The sequence below is a fragment of the Sardina pilchardus genome, chromosome 2 (assembly GCF_963854185.1).
Source record: "Sardina pilchardus chromosome 2, fSarPil1.1, whole genome shotgun sequence".
Taxonomy (NCBI): domain Eukaryota; kingdom Metazoa; phylum Chordata; class Actinopteri; order Clupeiformes; family Clupeidae; genus Sardina; species Sardina pilchardus.
This window is the reverse complement of record NC_084995.1, coordinates 4,196,689-4,218,148: the sequence shown is the minus strand read 5'-3', so window position 1 is coordinate 4,218,148 and position 21,460 is coordinate 4,196,689. Positions and strand designations below refer to the sequence as shown.

General features: G+C 46.1%; 1 protein-coding gene across 4 annotated transcripts; it reads left to right on the top strand.

Annotated features, from left to right (window-relative positions):
- The first annotated feature begins 13,204 nt into the window (after positions 1-13,204).
- On the top strand, positions 13,205-21,409 carry fbxo10 (F-box protein 10). Of its 4 annotated transcripts, none has more exons than XM_062517005.1 (13): positions 13,205-13,463; positions 13,770-13,820; positions 14,532-14,622; positions 14,716-15,325; positions 15,642-16,436; positions 16,739-16,888; positions 17,340-17,476; positions 17,607-17,677; positions 17,781-17,933; positions 18,236-18,553; positions 18,647-18,957; positions 19,097-19,287; positions 20,411-21,409. In XM_062517005.1, the coding sequence occupies exons 4-13, from the start codon at positions 14,732-14,734 to the stop codon at positions 20,595-20,597; spliced, it is 2,907 nt and encodes a 968-aa protein (XP_062372989.1). In that variant the 5' UTR covers positions 13,205-13,463; positions 13,770-13,820; positions 14,532-14,622; positions 14,716-14,731; the 3' UTR covers positions 20,598-21,409. The 4 variants fall into 4 exon arrangements, with proteins under 4 accessions (XP_062372989.1, XP_062372982.1, XP_062372973.1 ...); XM_062516998.1 differs by having other exon boundaries at positions 13,766-13,820; XM_062516989.1 differs by having other exon boundaries at positions 13,766-13,955.
- The last annotated feature ends 51 nt before the right edge of the window (positions 21,410-21,460 follow it).

Genomic DNA, 21,460 nt, shown 5'->3' with positions numbered 1-21,460 from the left:
TTACACATTTCGTAACCAGCTAGCAAGCTAGACAGGCACAGGCGGTGTTTCTCAGAGGCGTCCAAGCGAGGTGAAGAGAGCTTGAACTGGGGAGCGACGGTGGTGACTTGGTTTATATACTGTGAGGGCGGAGCCTCTCACATCACCACACGTCTTGCCTTTCAGGCGTGAATAGAGGTGTCTTCAGCCAGACCATCGCGAGGGCGTGATATCCCATAGTATCTGTGTTGTACCGAGTGAATCGACTGAAAGGGTACTGTATTGACGGAAGTTGTCGAGGGTTTTCAGATGCTGCATGGTGTCTTTGCGCCTGGCAGCTGTGCTTTGCCGGTGCTATGCCCGAAAATAGTTCCAAATCTAAATTGGTCTAGTAAATCCCTTTGTGTTATTTTGCATTGATATTTGCACTCGATGTGAATGTACAGGTTGCGAGAAATAATCATAAAAAATCTTGAGTTATTTTATTCACTTTTGCAACGACATGCTAGCTGGACACTTTGGAACACAGCGACTATGCTAAGCTAAGGCTAACCGTGCCGTTTCTAGATTAGGACAGTGGCTGGGTCGGCTACAAAATCCTTTGGCTCACTCATCCAACTCAAGGGACTGCGGGGGTGACCCAATTTCACCTGGGGGTGGCGTGTTCCTTTAAGCTGTTGACTTCATAACAGTCCCATACAACATCCACTTTGTTGGCCCTTTCAAGTTTCTCTTTAAAGGTTGGGTACGGAATTCGCAAAACGGCCGGCAGATTTTGAACATATACAACCATAAGTCCCGCCCTCCATGCAAGCACATTCATGCACGAACGAGAATTCAGATGCCCAGGCTAAATGAAATGCCAGCCTGGCGTCTACAGCACTATGAGCTCTAGTCTCCATACAATCGCTCACATCAACTTCCCCAATTACATTCTTTATTCACCTCCAAAGGGTTGTAATAGTTCCACAAATCAGACAAGGTAGATGATTTTATAGCCTACATGGTAAAAGCACCTTTAGTCTACCAGCCCTTTCGTTCGGACATTCTAAAACAACGATGCATTTTAATACACCAAAATAACATTTGATATACCTTACATTTCAGTAGCCATAGGTGTGTATATTTGAACAGAATCTGGTTTGGTTCTTACCAAGGCGTTTATCTTCTGAAATATCCGAGTTTAGTGCTGGCCCGTTGTTTCGCCTATTCCGCTGTAGCTCCAAGCGGTTAAGTTTCGGTTTCATGTTTACAACACTCTTCGAGTCACGGTAAAATGTAATTCTTATTTATTGCGTGGGTGATTGATTTTCCGTAGGTATCCGCTGCCTTATTTTGTATAGAAATGAAGTGACACATACAACTAGGGGGGAACATTATGGGACGTGCAGCAGGCCTAATTAGTTTCGTTTCAGCACTGACTCGCGGTCAACAGCTTTCGTGCTATGTGCACCATAGACATGACGTGCACGAAAGGGTCGCGCGCGCGGGGGGGAGGGGGAGGAGGAAGAGGAAGACCGTTAGATTGACGAATGAGCTGTGAAATGATGGTATGGGGTTTAGAATTCTATTGGCTGGAGTTTTTCGAGCCCTGCCGGTTCTGCAGATGATTGACATGTTTAATTTCCATTTCAGTGCTTCCAACTCAGTGGCTGTAAGTGGGTTATGAATAGGATTTCAAGTGATTTTGCAAAAATGGCCAAAAAAGCTAATTCCATACCCTACCTTTAATATAAGGTATGAAGATCTTGCTGGAAAAGTCATTGAAGGTTTTAGCTCCGCCTGGTTTCAGCACGTTGATGACTGCTGACCCATCTAGTATTTAGACCTCACTGTCTGGCATCGTGAGGCACTGCTTACTGTTTTCTAGGCAACTCAACAGATCAGCCTTGTTTTCCAAGCGTAGTCCACCATGAAGGGAGAGTGATGGAGGGTAGACCTGATTTTCATATATGAAGAAGCTTTCCAGATTTAGGCCGCGTTTAGACTGCCAGTTTGAAGTGACCCAAATCCGATTTTTTGCTCTCATGTGGCACGTATCCGATCTGTGCCACGGCAGTCTAAACAGTAAAAAAAACACATGAATTACGATCTCCTCAGATCGGATACAGGCCCCGCCCCCTTTCCTATGTGGTTTTAAATCAGATATGGATCGGATATCGTGTGACTGGTGCCCCAGTCATGCGTCCCATGGTGGCTACTGACCACACCTGAGCTGGTGCTGACCACCCTCCACCATGCCTTAGTTATGCTGCTTTAGCATTGCGCTGTCATGGACTTCTTATGTGGCATGCCGTACAACTCCTCTTCTCCCCTCTCCCTCTGTTTCTCTCAACTCTCCCTCTTTCCTTCTCTCCCTGTCCTGTCCTCTATAGTGTAGCTTGGGGGGGGAGGGTCCCACGTGCTGTCTGTTGCGCGTGCAGGCATTTGTTCATTCACTGCGCATGCGGGCTTTTGTCCATTTGCGCCGTTTCGGTCATGGGCCTTCCCCGGGTTGGCTTGCGCATCATGTCTGGGCTGCGCGCCCGGGTGGTGTGGCTGGGTGCTCTGGGCCAGTCGGGGTTCGCTTGCGGGTGGCGTTGCTCGTCCGCGGGGGGCCTCCCGTCGCCGTCTGTAGATGGGGGGGGGTTGGGGTTCGTGTCGGCTCCATTCGGCCGTGGCTCTGCGTGGACGTATATTGGTGGTCTGGCTGGGGCATGCGGTCTGATCAGATGTGCACGGCTGGGATGGGGGGGACGGGGGAGGTGGGAATGCTGAGAGTGGATGGCGGAGGGGAGGGCTATGTTGCGGCATTGTATTTGGATTGGGCTCGCGGTCCGGGCCTTCTTGGGGTGGTGTTTCTAGAGTGGAAGTCCAATGGTTTTAACGATTTTAATTACATTACACCAATGTCCAATGATTTTAACGATTTTAATTACACTACATCGCCTCCCTACGCCTCCCGACCCTGTCAACAGGATGACAGGATGACACGTCCAAAGACATGAAGCATTCTGGACTTTTGCTCTGGGGGCGCTGCTTCCGGGGGGCCTGGGCGGCGGGGCGGATCAGATTGTGTGTCCTGGTCGGGCCGTTGGTGTGTGTTCGTGCGGTGTTGTGGTTGGGGTGGGGCTGGCGCGGGCCCCGTTCTCTCTGCTCGCGGATGGTGGTGGGGGGTTATTTGTGGATGGGTGGCGCCGCCTGTGGGCGAACTCTGGCTGGCCATGCTCGGCCATGCTGCTTGGGCGCGCGGTTCAGAGGTGGTGTGTGGGTTCGCCTGGGGGGGGGGGGGGGGGGGGGGGGGGGGCATTGTGGGTGGGTGGATGTTGCGTGCGTGGTGGGTGGGTGGATGTTTGCATGCGTGGTGGACGATGTGCGGGATTCTCTCTTCGGGTTTAACTGGGTAACTTATTCCTACGCACCTGTCCCCACAAAAGAGGTGTGTAAAAGCGTTTTGTAAACCCTCTATAGTATAATCATTTATATCACCATTGATATACTTTTCTCTTCCCTTTCCCCTATACCTCACCTGTGAGGTAAACCATTACCAGCCATCAACCATCTCTGTGCCTGTCCCTCATCACACCTGAAGTCACATCCCTCTGACTGCCCTACCATCGCCATTGCCTTCGCCATCCCTATGACTGCCCTACCATCGCCTGCTGTGGTTCCCTGCCCGAATCTTTGGCCCACGCATCCCAGCGACCCATCACTTTCCGAAATAACTAATGGATTACTAATGGACAATTTATTCCCTACACTGGACTATTTGAACTTTCATTGTCATTGTAACTTTCAAACTACAAATGACTGTACTGTAACTGACCCAAGGCAGATGGGTTGGGCCCTTGAGTCGTGGATCTGTCTGAGGTTTCTTCCTATATGTATCTCCAATTCTAGGGAGTTTTTCCTTGCCCCTGTTACTCATGGGCTCTCCTTGAATGTCTAACACTCTGTAAAGCGCCATGAGACATGTGTAATGTATTGGCGCTCTATAAGCGACATTAAATTAAATTAAATTAAATTAAATTAAATTAAAATTAGATATTTGTTCATGTGTCTAAAGTCTAAACAGATAAATCGGATATTCCAGTGCAATGCGTCCCACACGTCATTAATCCGTGACAATTTAGCGCCTGTTAATGACGTTAGGTTACAATTCAGAGGGCGGCAACTCGCTCCCACCAGTCCTGCGTCCTTTCAGGGACGCAAATCGCCCTTTCAATTGAGGTGGCAGCAATAATTGCAGCGTAAGTGTATGCTGATATGATTGCCCGTGTCTTCCTTCTCTGTTTTAGAATTTCGGTAGCCTAATCAAGAGGACGTCGCAGGGTTTTGAATGCGAAGATTCTTAATTCGGTCGCGTCCATTCTGGAACAGCAAGTGTTTGTTTTCAGATGCAGCCAATTCGTTAATTAGTCGACATAGACATGCAAGTCTTGTGTGATTGAAATTGTTAACCAGTGTTGAAATAAAATGTGTGAATGTGTTTTCTGTTTTAACTGGTGCAGTGCATGTAGGCTATAGGCCACAAATAATGTTTTCCAAGAAACTTTTAGCCCATGCACATGCGGGCCATTTCAAGTGTCTGGCAAATGTACAAATTTTTCAATTCAATTCAATTCAATTCAATTCAATTCAAGTTTATTGTCATATACTCATAAAAAATAATTTATAAGTAATGAGACTCATTGTGCTCAAGTGTCCAGAAATAAATTAGAAAGAACAAAAAAATAAGACGTCGCAGAAAGACGTAGAAAGAAGAGCCGCTGTCTTGCTGTCTTTGTGATCACACCTATATGGTGTGTCCAGCTCAGATCCTCACTGATGTTAATGCCCAGGAATCTGAAGCTTTTGACTCTCTCCACTGCTGCACTCCCGATGTGAATGGGTGCGTGTTCTTCTCCCTGCAGCCGCCTGTAATCCACTATCAGCTCCTCGGTCTTTGTTACATTTGTGGGTAACATAAATAATAAAGGTAACATTAGTCTCAGAGATCACTCCTATTTATTTCCTTGGCTAAATCGCATACCAGCTTACAAGCAACATTGATTCACGAGTAAGGAGATATGACAGAAAACGTTTACAAAGTATGCACACACATACACACTGCATTTTTTGCAGCTGCGTAAAGACAAAAACATCACTTGGAAAAATTATGAGTAGGCTAAATGGGTGTATGAGCTCCCATCCTAATTAGCCACCCAGAAACTTCATAATTTTAGCAGGCAACCTGACAGCCTGAAAGCTAAACAATACTAAGACATACAGTATGGATAACAAATCTTGCATTAGTCATGGACAAATCAGTCATGCATTCATGATACACTGTATCATGTACACTCATTGAGCTTAATGCAAATCAAACCAGCTAATAGGCTAACTGAAAAAAACACCATACCAGTCTTTAGGTATGGTGAAGGGTATGTGATAATGTGGGGCTATCTTAATTCCAAAGGTCAAGGGAAATTCATAAGGATGTATAGGATCCTGGATCCATGAAATAACTGGCCTTTAAAGGTATACTATGCAGGATTGGCGATTTCATCGCCGGTTTCACTTTCGTTTTCGCTCGTTTTTTGCTTGCATATGTCTCTGCAGAGCTTCCCCTACAGCTTTAATGTGTATTTTTTTACGAAACTCCTCAATCGGTTAGTCTGCCATGCCTTTTCATGAGACTTTACATGACACTTCCTGGAGTAGAGCATGGGTGCGTGCCCGAGGTCTCCTGAAGTTGCAAGTGTGGTTCTACCGCTACAGACCACTAGGACGGCCAAAAAAACACTGTTCGACCGATAATGACTCATTTAATCATATATAACAGTATGGAACAAATTGATTAACTGAAAAACGTTGCATAGTACACCTTTAAAAATAAGAGATCTGCCTGCCTGTATGGGAATTTAACATAGGGGTGTACTCACTTATACCCCCTGTATTTTATGGAAGAACATTTATTTATTTACGAGACATTATTCATTCACAAAGAAAATTGGTGTCCTTAAAGGTTGGATTTTTCCTCATTTATTTAATTAAGGCATTAAGATCACTTTCCAAAAGATAATGTCTTATTCCTCTTTTTAGTCAACTTTAGCATGGGTGTATTCACTTACGCCAAACACTGTAGCAGCTATGTATTGCTGTTTATGACATGAATAACGTGTGTGTGAGGAGAAGACACACATGCCTTGTGCACACGCATGTTACTTCAAAAGAACACAGGCATTCTTAAAAGTATCGACACAAATAAAATTAAGTATTGTGACATTTTTAATTTCACAGTATCGCAATTCTTTTGTATAGCCTGACTCTCGCCAGACCCTTGTAGTTCCGCAATGCTCCACCAGAGGCGTTTCGCTGAGCTCCACACAAGGGTCTGGGCTCGAGGGCAATCCAAACTCCTTCCAGGGTGCAAAAAATGATGAACCAATCAGGAGCGCCGAAGCGAGTGTTTGATTCAAACAACAATGGCGGCACGCAACGAGGAGTCTTGTGCTGACATTGATTATGCTAGTTCAACCGTTTTGTCGAATCTATCGAGTATTCATTCTTTAAAATATGAACAGAGAATGGTTTTGAAGGCATTTATTGGTGGCAAGGATGTTTTCACTCTTCTTCCGACCGGCTTTGGCAAGAGCTTGAAGTAGCCTAGCACGTCATTCAAGATAACGGACAAGTGGTTTATCAAATCACATGCGAGGATGTTTTACAAGGCCCCGCCTTCAGAAATACATCTCCTATCGAGTAGTCCCAGATCCTTGTGTGAAGCTCAGCGAACTACAAGGATCTGGCGAGAGTCAGGTTAGCTTTTGTATGCTGCTGTCGCTGGAGCTGCTGTGGTGATGCACCTGGAAGCACAGCACCAAGCGGCGAGACAGGGTCGTCCAGTGCCACCTGTCGTTGGTAGGTGCATCGCCTCCATCCCCCCTGGACAGTACTGGATACGCCCACCAGCCTATGAGCCAAGCGCCTACGAGCCCTCTCCCTGTGGTCGTCATTCGTCAAGCACAGGCGAGGAGGAGCACGCCGCCGCTAGACGGCCCTCACCTGCTGGTCTCCACCGGGGCCGATGCCGGTGGGTCCTCTCCACCCTATAGTTGTCAGGCATAGGCGAGGAGGAGCACGCTGCCATTGGATGGGCCTCACCTGCTGGTCTCGGCTGGGGCCACCCATGGACCCTCTCCTCCCTATGGTCGTCAGGCACAGACGAGAGGACCACACACCGCACTCCAGGTCTTCTACGGATGCGATACATCACTTCCCCAACTCTCTCTACCATGCCGTCCCATGCCGAGTCGAGCTTGGGTCACTGTCCTTTTTGCCCAACTTACCCACAGTGAAGTTCTGCCCTGCACTATGATGGTCATATGCTCTCATCTCAATTGCAAGGGCCCCATCACATCCACCACTATATGATCACATAGCCTACCCTCATCTGCTGAAGTGGAGCATGGGAATGGCCCATGGGCCCCTTACGGGCAGTGCATGCGTCACACCTGTGGCAGTAGGATTCCACATCCCTCCTGCACGTGCTCCATTAGAACTGTTTCCGCACACAGTTTAGTGTCTTTTTCACCCCAAAGTGACCCATTTCAGGCTGCCCCTGCATGGCTGCGAGGACCAATCCACAGCTGAACTTGGAAATAATAGTCTGCCATTTAGGTAAGCCTGTTGCAGGCACCACCCATCGTCTCATCAGCAGGGTGGGTACTGTCCAGCCTCCACCCAGCTGATCACAACATGGAGTTCTGGATCCATCAGGCAACGTGCCCTCAGCACTGCCAGGCAGACGTCTGCACTGCGGACATGAAGCTGAACAGCTCCTCTTGGACAGCCCATCAGCATTCTGGTGGTTTTCTCCCTTCCGGTGCTGAATCTCAAATTAGAGCTCTTGTAGCTGTTCAATCCAATGGGCGACCTGACCCTCTGGCTCACAGAAAAAGAGGAGCCAACGCAGGGAGGCGAAATGATGAACTACTTCGACAAAAGCTAACAGTTATCTCTGGGTCACACAGTAGTTGCGTTCAGCTCTGTTGAAGTATTGACTGTAATACTCAATTACCTTCTCCCCATCTGCTGTCACCTGGGATAGGACAGCTCCACATTGCTAGTGTCCATGTAGGGGATGAAAGGGAGCTTCGGGTCTGGTGCAACAAGGATGGGTACACTACAAAGAGCCAGCTTCAGATTTTAAAAAGCACATTGTTGCTCAGGCCCCCAATGAAATTTCTGTTCTCTCCGGGACAACTGGTGGAGTGGAGCAGCCACAGTGGCGAAGCTTGGAACGAAGTGGACAAGGTAGAGTATGTTGCATGATTTTATAAAAGTATGATGTATTGCAACATCGTGGCAAGTCAAATTTACAGTTTCTTATGTCTCATTCCATCGAACTACAGACGAGATGATGAACCACTGAAATGATTTTGGAAACATTATTGTAAGGTTAAAAAACCTCTTTAGTGTTGCTTCAGTAAAATCAGGGGAGACCGGGGCTGGCTGGCACACTTTTTACTCTCGGTTATATTTCTCCATCTTACCATGCGTTAAAACTGTCACGTTAAAAGTGTGATTAACTGAAAGCTTGGGATCTCTGCTTAAAATATGTATTCATTGTTAACAAATGAACCCTTTTTTTTAGCTAAATGTGATCAAAGTGATGTTGTGCACTTGTGCCAACCTGCTCCAGGCATGGGGTTGGTTGGCATGTAGTCGTGGTTAGTTGGAACACCTATGTTATAGTCCTTCGTAGTATGCCTATTCCTTTTCCTTTTGTTATAAGTGCTCATCTTTCACACTGCCTGTAAGGCTTTGTGTTTTTCTTAAAGGAATATTTCGGTATTTTACACTAAGCCCGTTTTCTGTATTGCCGAGCATGAAAACGAGTGTTTGACACCGAAATCTTGATGATTGAGCCTGTTTGTGAAATTTGGCGGCTTTAGAATGGAGCTCTGTATGGCTTTAACATTGCTCGCTTTGTGCATGGACTATTCTGTCCTTAAAACACCCTAAACGCTAAAAATGTGCAGCTCACCGAGTGGTTACTGGTCTTCAATGATGATCTATGGCAAGTTTAGCAGCGAAATAAAGCTTCTGTCATCTTTTATTATGATTTTCGAAATCCCCAAAGTACTTTTTCAGATACCTCACAACCGTGTGTGCTTAATATAACACAACTGAATTTGAATTTCACTGCGAAAATTGCTATAGAAGATCGTTGAAGACCAGTAACCACTCGGTGAGCTGCACATTTTTAAAAACAAACGTTTAAGGTGCTTTAAAGACAGAATAGTCCATGCACAAAGCGAGCAATGCTAAAGCCATACAGAGCTCCATTCTAAAGCTGCCAAATTCCACAAACAGGCTCAATCGTCGAGATTTCGGTGTCAAACACTCGTTTTCATACTAGGCAATACAGAAAACTGGCTCAAAGTGTAAAATACCGAAATATTCCTTTAAGTAGGACCCACTGTCAAGGCTCCTACCAAATCTTTCCAAATGTAGCCTAAAATTACGTTCAGTAATTACAATAACAATGTAGATTGAAGATGTATGGTTGAAGATGTATGGTTTAAAGGTTTAAAGATAGATGATGTTTTGTGTAAAACACACATTTTATAGATTTGTCACAAAATAGGATAGGGAATGTTTGTGCCAACCAACCCCAAAATCAGTGTGCCAACCTGCCTCATCCATGTTTGGACACTCAATGGTGTTAGCCCACCAGCACCAGTCACCACAGACTTACCAAATTCATATCAAAATATATCCAAGTCCAGTTTCTTTCAGGTAAATTAATATTTCTTACCTTACCACAATGCTAGAATGTACTTAGTGGGAAGGGCAAGGAGTTGCCCTCACCTAAAAGATATTTTTCTTATGTGTGTATTAACCAGCTAAGACCGGAAAACTTATTTTAGTGTTTATTTTGTGGATGCACACTTTAGATATTAAAGTAGGGTTCAGACCAAAGATTCCCGATGAGACGAGCCACGACGTTCTAAAACCTTGCGACTGCGACTCAACGTGTTTAATGCTCTGCGACGGCTTGCGACTGCTTGCAACTACGTGCAACTTCTAATTCACACCGCTGCAACTCAAGTAGGGTTCAGACCAAAGATTCCCGACGAGACGAGACGAGACGAGCCGAGCCGCGACGTTCTAAAACCTTGCGACTGCGACTCAACAGTTAATGCTCTGCGACAGCTTGCGACGGCTTGCAACTACGTGCAACTTCTAATTCACACCGCTGTAACTCCGTCTCGTCGCGTCGGGAATGTTTGGTGTGAATTGGGCTTCAGTCTCGTCACGTCGGGAATCTTTGGTGTGAATTGGGCTTAGGCTACTTAAACCTGCCATTGATCCAACCAGCCCCAGTCTCCCCCTGGCCTGGCCTACTTGTTTTGAGTCAATGTGGAGAGAATGAGATTTTTAAATTGGTATTTGTCCTAAACATGGAAAAGGGGAAAATACTGTTTGAAAGGTTACAGCATTGACTAAATAAAATATGACGTTTACACGAAGTGAGAGACACAAAGACATAGGTTGAATAATGATGTTCAGTAAAAGGGAAAACTGTTTGTTGTTTAGATAGGAACAGATCTTCCAACAAAAGAAGCATAATCCTAGGTCTGAGGAATCAACTAGGCTAATAGTCCACCCAGCTGATTCTAGAAAAGGGAGATGTAGCTTAGTATGTATGGTAGTGGGGGCTACACGTTAAATTACAGTCGGACTCGTGGTTTATTAAATAACTAGATGTACCGCAAAGCGATACACAATATGACCGCCGCTCAGTCCTGCACATTCTCTCCGCAAATATCCATCACGCTTTTGTTTCCATCGCCTACTCCATCCCCTATTGCAACTTTTATGTATGTTAATGAGTGTGTGCATGTGCGCTTGCTTTTGTGTATGAGTGCTTCTCTGTCTTTGAGTGTGTGTGTGTGTGTGTGTGTGTCTGCTTGTGTGTGTGTTTTATGTGTCTCTATGTGTATATGTGATTTTACTTATTTTCATCTTATTTGTTTTGTTGTTTTATCTTATTTGATTTTATTCTATTTTATTATTTTTATGCTAATTGAATAGTTTTATCCTACGTTCTTTTTATCCTACTTCTTTTATTTTATTTCTTTTACTTTTTTAGTAGTAGTTTTATCTCTTTTATCCTACTGTTGTCCTCATTTTGTGGTGTACAGCACTTTGGAAACCTTGTGTTTGTTTAAATTGTGCTATATAAATAAAGTGGATTGGATTGGATTGGATATATGTTCACTGTGTTCTCTGCCGTCACTGTCACTCCAATATCAGATCACACACACACACACAGGCAGACACTCACACACACACACACACACACACACACAAATGCACGCGAGTGCACACACACACATACGCAGGCACACACTCACACACACATACACACACACACACACACACACACACACAGGCACACAGGCACACACACAGATACACCCAAAGAGAGAACACACACAGAATACACACAGATAACACAGAACACACACAGACACAGAGAGAGAGAGAGAGAAAGAAAGAGAACACACACAGAATACACACAGAACATGGACATACACACATATACACATGCAAACACACACACGGGCACACAGAAACGCACCCATACACACACACTCACAGGCTATAGTACATCACACACACACACACACACACTCACTTCTCAGCTCCGGTGGTCTCACAAAACTTACTCAAAGATGTGTGTGTGTGTGTGTGTGTGTGTGTGTGTGTGTGTGTGTGTGTGTGTGTGTGTGTGTGTGTGTGTGTGTGTGTGTGTGTGTGTGTGTGTGTGTGTGTGTGTGTGCACACTGTGCATCTGTGTGTGTGTGTGTGTGTGTGTGTGTGTGTGTGTGTGTGTGTGTGTGTATGTAGGTGTGTGTGTACACTGTGCATCTGTGTGTGTGTGTGTGTGTGTGTATGTGTGTGAGGGTGTGTGTGTGCATGCGTGTGGGTGTGTTTGTGCATGTGTTTGTGTAATTTGTTATGTGCATGTGTGTGCTGGTGCGTGTGTGTGTAGGTGTCTGTGTGTGTGTATTTATGTGTGTGTGTGTGTGTTCCTGCATGTTTGTGTGTGTGTGTGTGTGTGTGTGTATGACTGTAGCATCCAGCACCCAGAGCAACTATTCTCTTTTAAAACATATATATTTGGAAACTAGTTCATTAAAGGTTTCTAATGGTGTCACTTATATGTTTCTAGGACAAAAACTAGCAGAGATTGAGATGTGTGTTTGGAACAGTTTTTCAGACTCCAGAGGGTTAATACCACCATCTACAGGCCGATGGGTATACAGTCCTGAATGTACACATAAATCCATTTATTTTATAGCCCCCAATGGATGAAATTCCACAAAACTTGGCATATTCCCAGGGGGTGTGAGGTTCATCATACACATGAAATTTGGAGCAGTTCATCTCATCTGAAGATAGGGGCAATTAAAGCAATATTACATTGCATTTTCAATTTTTACCAGGGGGGTGCAAATCACAAATGACTGGTTATAAGCTAAGGTGGTGCAAGCTCTTGAGACCAACATACGATAAACATTTTGTCATCCTCTGCGCCACGGTTCAGGTAGTTGTAGGAAAAACTGTCATTTTTGGGCTTCGGGCGGGGGCTCGAGGATCGATGACGGGAAAAAAGAATAATAATAATTAAAAAAAACCTTTGACAACAACTATATGATATAATATGACATAATTAGACATGATGACCAACATCTCATAGGCCTACATGGTGAAGACCATGCGTTATAAGTTAAAGGAAAAAATCAAACACCCACTCCCCCGTTTCAGCAAAGAGTAGACCACTAGATGGTACTGTTGAGCTATGTAAACAACTTCACCACCATTGTAATTGTAGGCCTACCCGGAGTTCTCTGATTCCCTCCGCGCAGATCATCATGGAAATAAACCAATGAACCAGCATACATCATCATCACAAAGCCTAATAGCCTAAGACACGCGTTTGTGTAGCCTATAATAAACAAAGACTGAATAAAGACTGCAGCTCCACGTTAAACAGCCTAAGTAATGGGGATTGATCCTCTCTCCTTGAATCTATTATCTCTCTGTCCCCGAGTAAATGTTCATCTCCCTTAAATCATATCTTCAACAACACCTGGCACCTCACCTTGCAGTTCTTCCTCTAGGCTACAGCGCTAGCCTAATCATGAGAACATCATGAAGTTGCAACGGTTGTAGATAGGCCTAGTCGAATGGTTTTCAGGAGGTTGGTCGCATGACTTACGCCTCTTTTTTTCCGTGAATACCTACTCCCTTTGGGTTCACATACTAGCCTGCCCCCGTTTCTACGTTTCGTCGGAAACCGGAGGAGAAAGCCCAGGAAAAAACACCCGATTCGTCCTTCCTCGGTGTGCAGTTCCTGAATGCAACTGCGGAACCCGTATGCCTGGAATGAGTAATTGAGGTTTGATAGCGACTCAAATGATGGCCGGCGAAAGACAACATAAACGGTATTAAGAAACGCATTCTTGAATGACGCAAGTTTGTGTACTGTTTTTGCTACTCGCGTAGGGTAGGCTATTGTAACAGTGTATCGTTGATAACAAGGGAAATTGTAGTGGGCATGATGGCTACAAAGTTGCATGAATGGTTTTTGTTTTTCCTAGTGCGATCGATCTAGATGCTGTTCAGCTATTTTCATTAGACATCGACGTAGCTGTCATGCATAAACATTAGGCTATTTGTTGTTTTCAATGCTGTTGCGCTTAGTGAGACCCCCACTTAACTGTTTTTGTTAAATCTTTTTTGCCAGGAAGGACTGATCACATGTGCTAGGAGGGACCAAAGAAAATGTAGCTGAATTCGAGGTGCATTTTATACAAACGTCATCAGCAAATGCTAAACGAGGAGAGAGGTGCAATTTGTCTGTTGATTTGTGCAATAAGGTTTTCCTGTCACAAAATGCACAGTCAGAGTCGGAGTTGTGTTGTAAAAGTGCACACGTAAGTAATCACGACAGAATTTATAATGGTCTGACAGGGAGGAATGCAGAACAAAGTAGCCTAGCCCAACTTTTACTCAGAAAAGGACTTAACTTAGGTTGCGGCAGACATTGGATCCAATTGCATTCCAGAGTTGGATGTCATCTGCTCTGATGTGTGAATACCCTCACACTGCATGCAGAGGTGTATTCCAAGTGGCCTAGGTGGTTAAGTGACAGATCTGGGTAAATTAACCCAGAGGAAATGGTAAACCTTTTAAGAGAAGAGCCATTTGGTTTTGTTTAGTTTGGACATTGAAGTCCCCGGGGCTGTTCTTTGATCAGGTTTACAATTTTGTCTGGGTTATCTTAGCTAGGTTTGCCACTTAATCACCTACTTTGAACCATAGGTTGTCTATTGCCTCGCCTTGCTTACTTTGAAGGAGATATGAGCTTACTCAGTGATCAACGTACAAAACCAACAGATTAACTGTCCTTACAGTTTTCAGTTACCAGGAGGAATATGTTTCGAGTTGAAACCTCATGCAACTACAAAACTAAAAAGGTCTATTAATGCTGTATGAATTTCTGTTATCAGATGAGGGCCATCTTTTGAATGTCATGGAACTCCCCTATCACCTGACTCACTGGGATTTGAATTGACAAGTGATATCCTCAAGGGGCTTCAGGTATAGTGACTTTCTTAGTGAGCCATTTACCCGACTAATGAATTTCATCAGTGATTGACAGAGACGGTGTCTGTGTCCTCTTCTATGATGTAGGAAGGAGGGCAGCAGTATGATGGAGATGGGGGCACTGCCAATGGAGCTGTGGCGGATGATTCTGGCCTACCTGCCCCTTCCTGACTTGGGCAGGTGTTGCCAGGTGTGCCGGGCGTGGCGCGAGCTGGTCCTCAGCCTGGATGCCACCCGCTGGCGCCAGCTCTGCCTGGGCTGTCCTGAGTGCCGCCACCCCAACTGGCCCCGCTGGCCCAACCTGGAGCCGCCCTCCTGGAGAGAGGCATTGCGGCAGCACGCTCTAGCCAGCCGCACATGGGCTCAGAATGTTCCGGAGCTGCAGTCATCTGCGTGTCTCACCTTGTTCCGCAGGCGCAAAGACAGGCGTGTGTGGCGCGTGGGGGCCGGTGTGGGCTGTGACTTCGAGACTCTGAGAGGAGCACTGACGGTGGCAGGACCTTATGACCGGGTGGCACTCCAGCCAGGCCTCTATGAGGAGCAGGCTGAGGTGTCCCTCAAAGTGCCTGTGGAGATTGTGGGTGTGGGCAAGTTGGGCGATGTGGCACTGTTGGTTAGCTTTGATCAGCAGTGCCCTACTGTCCGACTCTGCAACTTGGTGTTGATGCCCGCTTGGTTCTCCCCTGTGGTTTACAAGGTAAGAGAACTACAGCAATGAAAGTTCTTTTTATTTCTGGTAATTAACATGGTTATCCTACGAGTGGCACACAAGTTAGACATACTGTATATGTTACCTTGTGGTGGAAAAGACATATCAACAAAACAAAATGAATTATTCTAAGACCAATTTGCTGGGAGCGTAAAACTGTAATGAATGTAACTAATTTGGCTCTGGTTTAAAGAACAAGTAAAAGAGTTTTACACGTCCTTCATGTTCCCATGGTTGTCTCTTTCTCACACAAACACAGACACTCAAACACTATTGTATTGTTTGTGTGTGTGTGTATGTGCAGACATCAGCAGGTCATGTCCAGCTGGACAACTGTAACTTTGAGGGTGCCCAGATGCAGGTGCGGGGTCCAGGCACATGCCAAGCACGCTTCTGCTCATTTGCTCAGGGAGCCTCTGCGCACTTCGTAGGCGTGGCCCTGAGCCTGATGGACAGCTGCGAGTTCAGCGGTAGTGATTCTGCATCTGTGACTGTGGAAGGCCCCCCTGTTGCTGAACGTAACTGGGCCTGCAAGCATCTGGCTGCTCTTGTTAAAACTATGGCAACAAACTCCGTGGCAATGACACCAACAGATGCCCTTAAAGGGGGCATTGTGAACAGTCCGTCTTCAGCTATGCCCCCTGGAGGGCCCATCCCCATGGAGTCTTGGATTGGTCAAGACCCAGAGAAAGGAGGAGGGGCGAGAGGGGGAAAGGGAGCACTACTGAGCCAGGGCATGCTGCTGGAGGATGGATGGATTGAGAGTGACCTGAAGAAAGAGGATGAGGAGGGTGGGGGGATGAAAAGAACCGACCTGGCGTACTTGCTCTCCTACGAGGCCCATGGGCTGGCCCACCTGTGGGAGCGTGGGGATGCGGTTGAGATGGAGGAGCCTGGGCTACGCTCCCTGGTCCAAGAGATGCAAGCGGATGCCGATGCACAGATGCTGTTTGCAGTGGTGCACGGCTGTGTGCTGCGTCACTGCCTGCTACGGGATGGCAAGGGTGGCGTGCACATGTGCAACCACGCCCATGCACGCCTCGAAGCAAATGTCTTCACCCGCCTGCACTACGCCGTCCGCTGCATTCAGAATGCTAAGGTAGGGTGCTACGTTCAGAACAACATACACCATAAACCACACACACACACACACACACACACACACACACACACACACACACACACACACACACACACACACACACACACACACACACACACACACACACACACACACACACACACACACACACAGTTCCTATGTAAGTTATGGCACATGGAGTGGACAGGTAATTTGCTCAAATTTCAATGCATGATTCACTGCACCTTGGCAAAGCACTGGTTTTACCTCACTCCGTTCTTCCGTCTTCCTCTGAGGCATTTCTTAATTGTCTCTTTCAGATGGTAATGTTAGGTAACGAGGTGAGTGGGTGCAGAGCCTCTGGGGTGTTCCTTCGTCTCTCTGCTCAAGGGCTCATCGCTGAAAACAATATCCACTCAAATGCTGAAGCTGGCCTCGACATCCGCAAGGGAGCCAACCCCATCATCCTGGTATTCAATTAACAACCAGTGCCTCTGTAATCCTCTTATGAGTTATATTTTTTACTTCTTGTAACTGCTCCATCTTGAGCCTGTGTCACACCGCCATTAATAATGTACCTCTAAGCGACAGTTTACTGTGTGCTAGAGTGCAGCCCTATGTAGTTTCACACAGGGCGATGAGCAGCTGTTTGACATCATCACCCTTAGTAAGGGCATTATGTTGTCACCATGGTGATGTGAACAGCTATCCCACTCAGGAATGCAGGCCAGACCCTCAAAAGCATACATGAGTATACTGTGTCTCCCGATGAGTACAGCTGAGGATTCATGAAATTCATATTTTTAATTATTGTCATTGTAATGAGGAATTATTCTATATTTATTCTTGACATGTTATCTTTTGTTGTTGTTGCCTCTGTTCACTCTTTCACTTGCTGCCTTTGTTGCTCTTTGTCCTTAGTGCAATAGAATACACAGTGGTCTGCGTTCTGGGATTGTTGTTCTGGGAAACGGCAAAGGCTCTATCCGTAGCAACCAGATCTATAGCAACAAGGAGGCCGGAGTTTACATACTATTCAATGGGAATCCTGTGGTCAGGTATACTGGGAGTTATGAGTGTAATACTATGAACATGACCTTAAAACAGTTCCAGAAACACTGGTGTTTTTATATGTTAGTTGGTTTGTATATTATGGTAATGATGTAACGACTTGTGTTTGTGGTGCAGTGGAAACCACATCTTCCAAGGGCAGGCAGCAGGCATCGCTGTGAATGAAAATGGCCGAGGCCTAATCACTGGTATAATGACTGTTGACTCTTGTTGTTAAATGTTGTACTGTATGATTTCGTTTTCTCCCCAACTAGTCTCATTTCTGTTTCCCTGCTGACTGGGTGGTTGTAGACAATGTGATCCGTGAGAACCAGTGGGGCGGGGCAGATATCCGGCGCGGGGGAGATCCCATCTTGAGGAACAACTTCATCTGCCATGGCTACTCTGATGGGGTGGTGGTGGGGGAGAGGGGCAGGGGCCTCATCGAAGGAAACCACATCTATGGTAAGCATTTCCTGTTCGGTCTCTCCCTTAGGACTTCCTGTTGGACTACATTTTCAATAGTGACCATAAATGTGTTTAGTAGTGCTTGCAGGACATACAGATAATCCCACTGAGCATTGAATAGATTCATGGGTTTCATCAGGTCCTTTTCCACAGGTGTACACAATCAAGCACCTATATTATTAATGCAGACTGCATGGTGCTTGATTAACACACCTGTGGAAAGGGACCAGATGAAACCTATGAATAGATCATTTTAATATCTCTTCTGGTGTTGCTGTGCAATTTTTTTGTCTCTCTAGGTAACAATGGCTGTGGTGTGTGGGTGATGTCGTCCAGCTTGCCTCAGCTGCTGGGGAACTATATCACCCATAACCGTATGTATGGGCTAGCTCTATTCTGCCGGAAGGACCCCGAGCCTGGAGCTGGGAGAGAAGGAGGAGTGGACAGGGGGGCTGAGAGAGATGGAGAGAGAGGAGGAGTTGGAGGAGAAAATTTGAATGAGGAAGGAGAGCTGTCTGCATGGGAGAATGACCTTGACAGTGAGGACGAGCGCTTCTCTGCCCGGCGACCAATCACAGTTGCACTGGTCGAGAGCAACTGCATGAGCCACAATGGAGGTCATTGATTGACATTTCTGTGTTCTAAGAAAAATAGTAATTCAAACCTACAGTATATGCTTATGCTGATGCCTGTGTGTGTGTTTCCTGTAGCGGAGGGAGTGTATGTGAAGAGCTGTGAGAGTGTGAACATCGTAGGCAACATGGTGGGGGAGAACAGAGGAGTGGGCATGGCTGTGCTGCAGAGCACCCAGCTCACCCGTCTGGTGGGCAACTGCATCCGCGGGAATGCCCATGCTGGAGTGACCGTGGCCAAGGAATGCCGCGTGGAGCTCCGTGGAAATGGTGTCTATGCCAACGGTGGCCATGGTGTCAGTTACTGTGGAGACGGACTGATTGTGGAGAATGATATCGTGGGAAACCGGCGAAGTGGTATACGAGCGATAGACAATGCAGACGTAAAGGTTAGTAAGGGAGGGAGCAGACAGTGACCATGATTGACCATGAAGTTCTTTTATTGAAGTTGTTAGTGATGATAACTGAATGTCATCAGTCTCCTGTTGTGTGTGTGTGTGTGTGTGTGTGTGTGTGTGGTGCGTGCAGGTGTTGAGGAATCGAGTCCAGGCTGGCCTGGGCTGTGGGATCAGCATCGAGGAGCAGGTGCGAGGCCTGGTGCAGGACAACCTGGTTTTCCAGTGCCACCCGTCCAGCCCCACATCCCAGATTCAACTGGACCCTCGAAACCACGACTGCATGCTGCTCAACAACATCCTGCTGAGCCCCTCACTACACGGGTCAGTTCCCCCCACCACCACTGCCTCACAGGAAACACCCAGACTAGTTTGCATTCACACGGTCTCGCAATTCTGATTGCCTTCATATGTTATTAGTGAGCAGACAGATCTGGGGCCCGTTGCACAAAAGCAGAATTAAGATATCCGGGATATCTGCGATCACTGAATCCAAAACAAGAGCATACCGGCTTAATTGGTTGCACAAAGACCAATCCAGGATAAGCAGACACGGATTCATCAAGCCAGGTGTAAGTTATCCGGTATGTGTGCGCGTTCTCGTTTCTCCCCCAAATAACTCACGGTTGGAATAAAAAAGACACGAAAAATAGCGTCTTGCACACAAAGTGAATAACCGCTTTTGATATAGACTAACAACGAGGTAAAGTTTACTTTTTTGGATGGGGGATCATGATTATTTCTGTTACATAGCGGGAGTAGGTGTGGCAGATCAACTGAATGCAAATTTACGTATGCACCCACATGTGTGAGAGCTTCCTTGTCTCGGCACGCAACGTCATTAGGAAGCGCTTTGCCACCGCAAAGATGCACAAAGTATCTTAATTTGTCTTAAAAGCCGAATTAGTTCAAAACACCTTCGAAAAATGTTCCCTCCACTTCCGATCAACTACTACAGCAGCCTATTCATCAAACATCTGTCAAAAAAGAAGCAAACAACGAGTAGGCTATGTTATTAATTATAAGGCCACCATAATTTAAATGACATCCATATGGTATTAGGCAGACATTCTGCTGTGTTTTGCGAGTAAATGCATGTTGCAAATAATATATAAATGAAATCTACAGCTCTTTAAAAAAAATCACGTGGAGGTCTCATTTGAATGACAGCTATCTGAACCAATCAGATTATGTAATTACCATTAGAATCAACTTATCTTGGCTGTGAGCCTGGTCAGGAGCAGGCTAGCTCCACAGAATAAATCGCCATGGTAACTTATACCATAACATATCCTGCTGCCCCCTATCCCGCTTTTGTGCAACTGGATCACGGATAAATTGAGCCAGGATAACCAAGATATCACGGGTTAATCCCTTATCCTAGTTTTGTGCAATAGGCCCCTGGTATCCAGAAATAACCAGCCTGTAATGTTGGTTTGTTTACCAGATCCGGCTGCCCTGACCCCCACTGGGCCCTGGAAAACCCCCCTCCTCGTCCCCATAGCAACGACTCCTCTGGCTCCAGCTCCTCTGCCCATCCCACAAACCTTGCTATCGCTGTAACAACAAGAATTACCGCCTCAGTGGAGAGTGGTTGCCATAACAACGGCAGCATCTTCTGCACAGTTCTTTGAGGAGGACCTGTGAAGATTCTTTTGACACTGCAGGGCCCAGAGAGGTCTACAACAATATGCACAACAGGAATGGCTTGGCCTGTTGAAAGAAGCTTACTGAGCACCCATTTTATAGAGTTTTGCCTTTGTGTGTGATAAAGCTGTGAACAGCTGTGGTCAAATACCACAGCAAGATGACTGAGCCAAGTTTGGGCAAGCAAAACAGGCTTGTTGATAGTGGTCCATGAGCTAGATTCAGCAGTGTCTGTGGGCAAATGTACCCAAGTGTCAAGAGCCTTAGCCTTTCCAGCAGATCACACCAGTACAGCAGTGTGTAAGCTGTGTGCCAAAGCACATTCCTAACTCTTGAGAGGAACATAGTGGAGGTGAGAGTGAATAGAAGCACAAACCGGTGCGCTCTGCCTGGGGAAGGTAAACAGCAGTGGCGTGTGCGCCAAGGGACCCAGTCTCCCTCTGTGGCCATCTGCACCCAGCAGGCAGCAGGAACAGTTCGACCACGACACGCCCCGCTGCCTCTACCATGACGACACCTGACTGGGCTACTCTCAACCCTCAATGAGCCAAAGGACCAGCACCCCCTTTACGTCATCACGTCGTTGTTTACAAGGTTTCACTGTCAACTCCAACATTCCATACCAGCAATCTATTTCAAACTAAATGTGTTGTCTGTTTAAAGTACTCCTGTGGTTTCCCGTGGATACCTTTGGTAAAAATGAACCCACTATCTTAGTATTTGCCTCAGCTCAACCATCAACAAATCCTGTTTACAAATGTGCCTATCTTTTTGTTTCATTAAAACTGATCTATATGCAGTTTGCAGTGCACTTGACTATATTCTATGAGAGCTCACCTTTCAATATGAC

Excerpts from the sequence above, each read along its gene's own strand:
- fbxo10 (XM_062517010.1), top strand. The coding sequence starts at position 14,732 with ATGATGGAGATGGGGGCACTGCCAATGGAGCTGTGGCGGATGATTCTG. Across the intron at positions 18,554-18,646 it reads CTGCATGAGCCACAATGGAG|CGGAGGGAGTGTATGTGAAG; the intron begins GTCATTGATTGA and ends TGTTTCCTGTAG. Across the intron at positions 19,288-20,410 it reads CTGAGCCCCTCACTACACGG|ATCCGGCTGCCCTGACCCCC; the intron begins GTCAGTTCCCCC and ends TTTGTTTACCAG.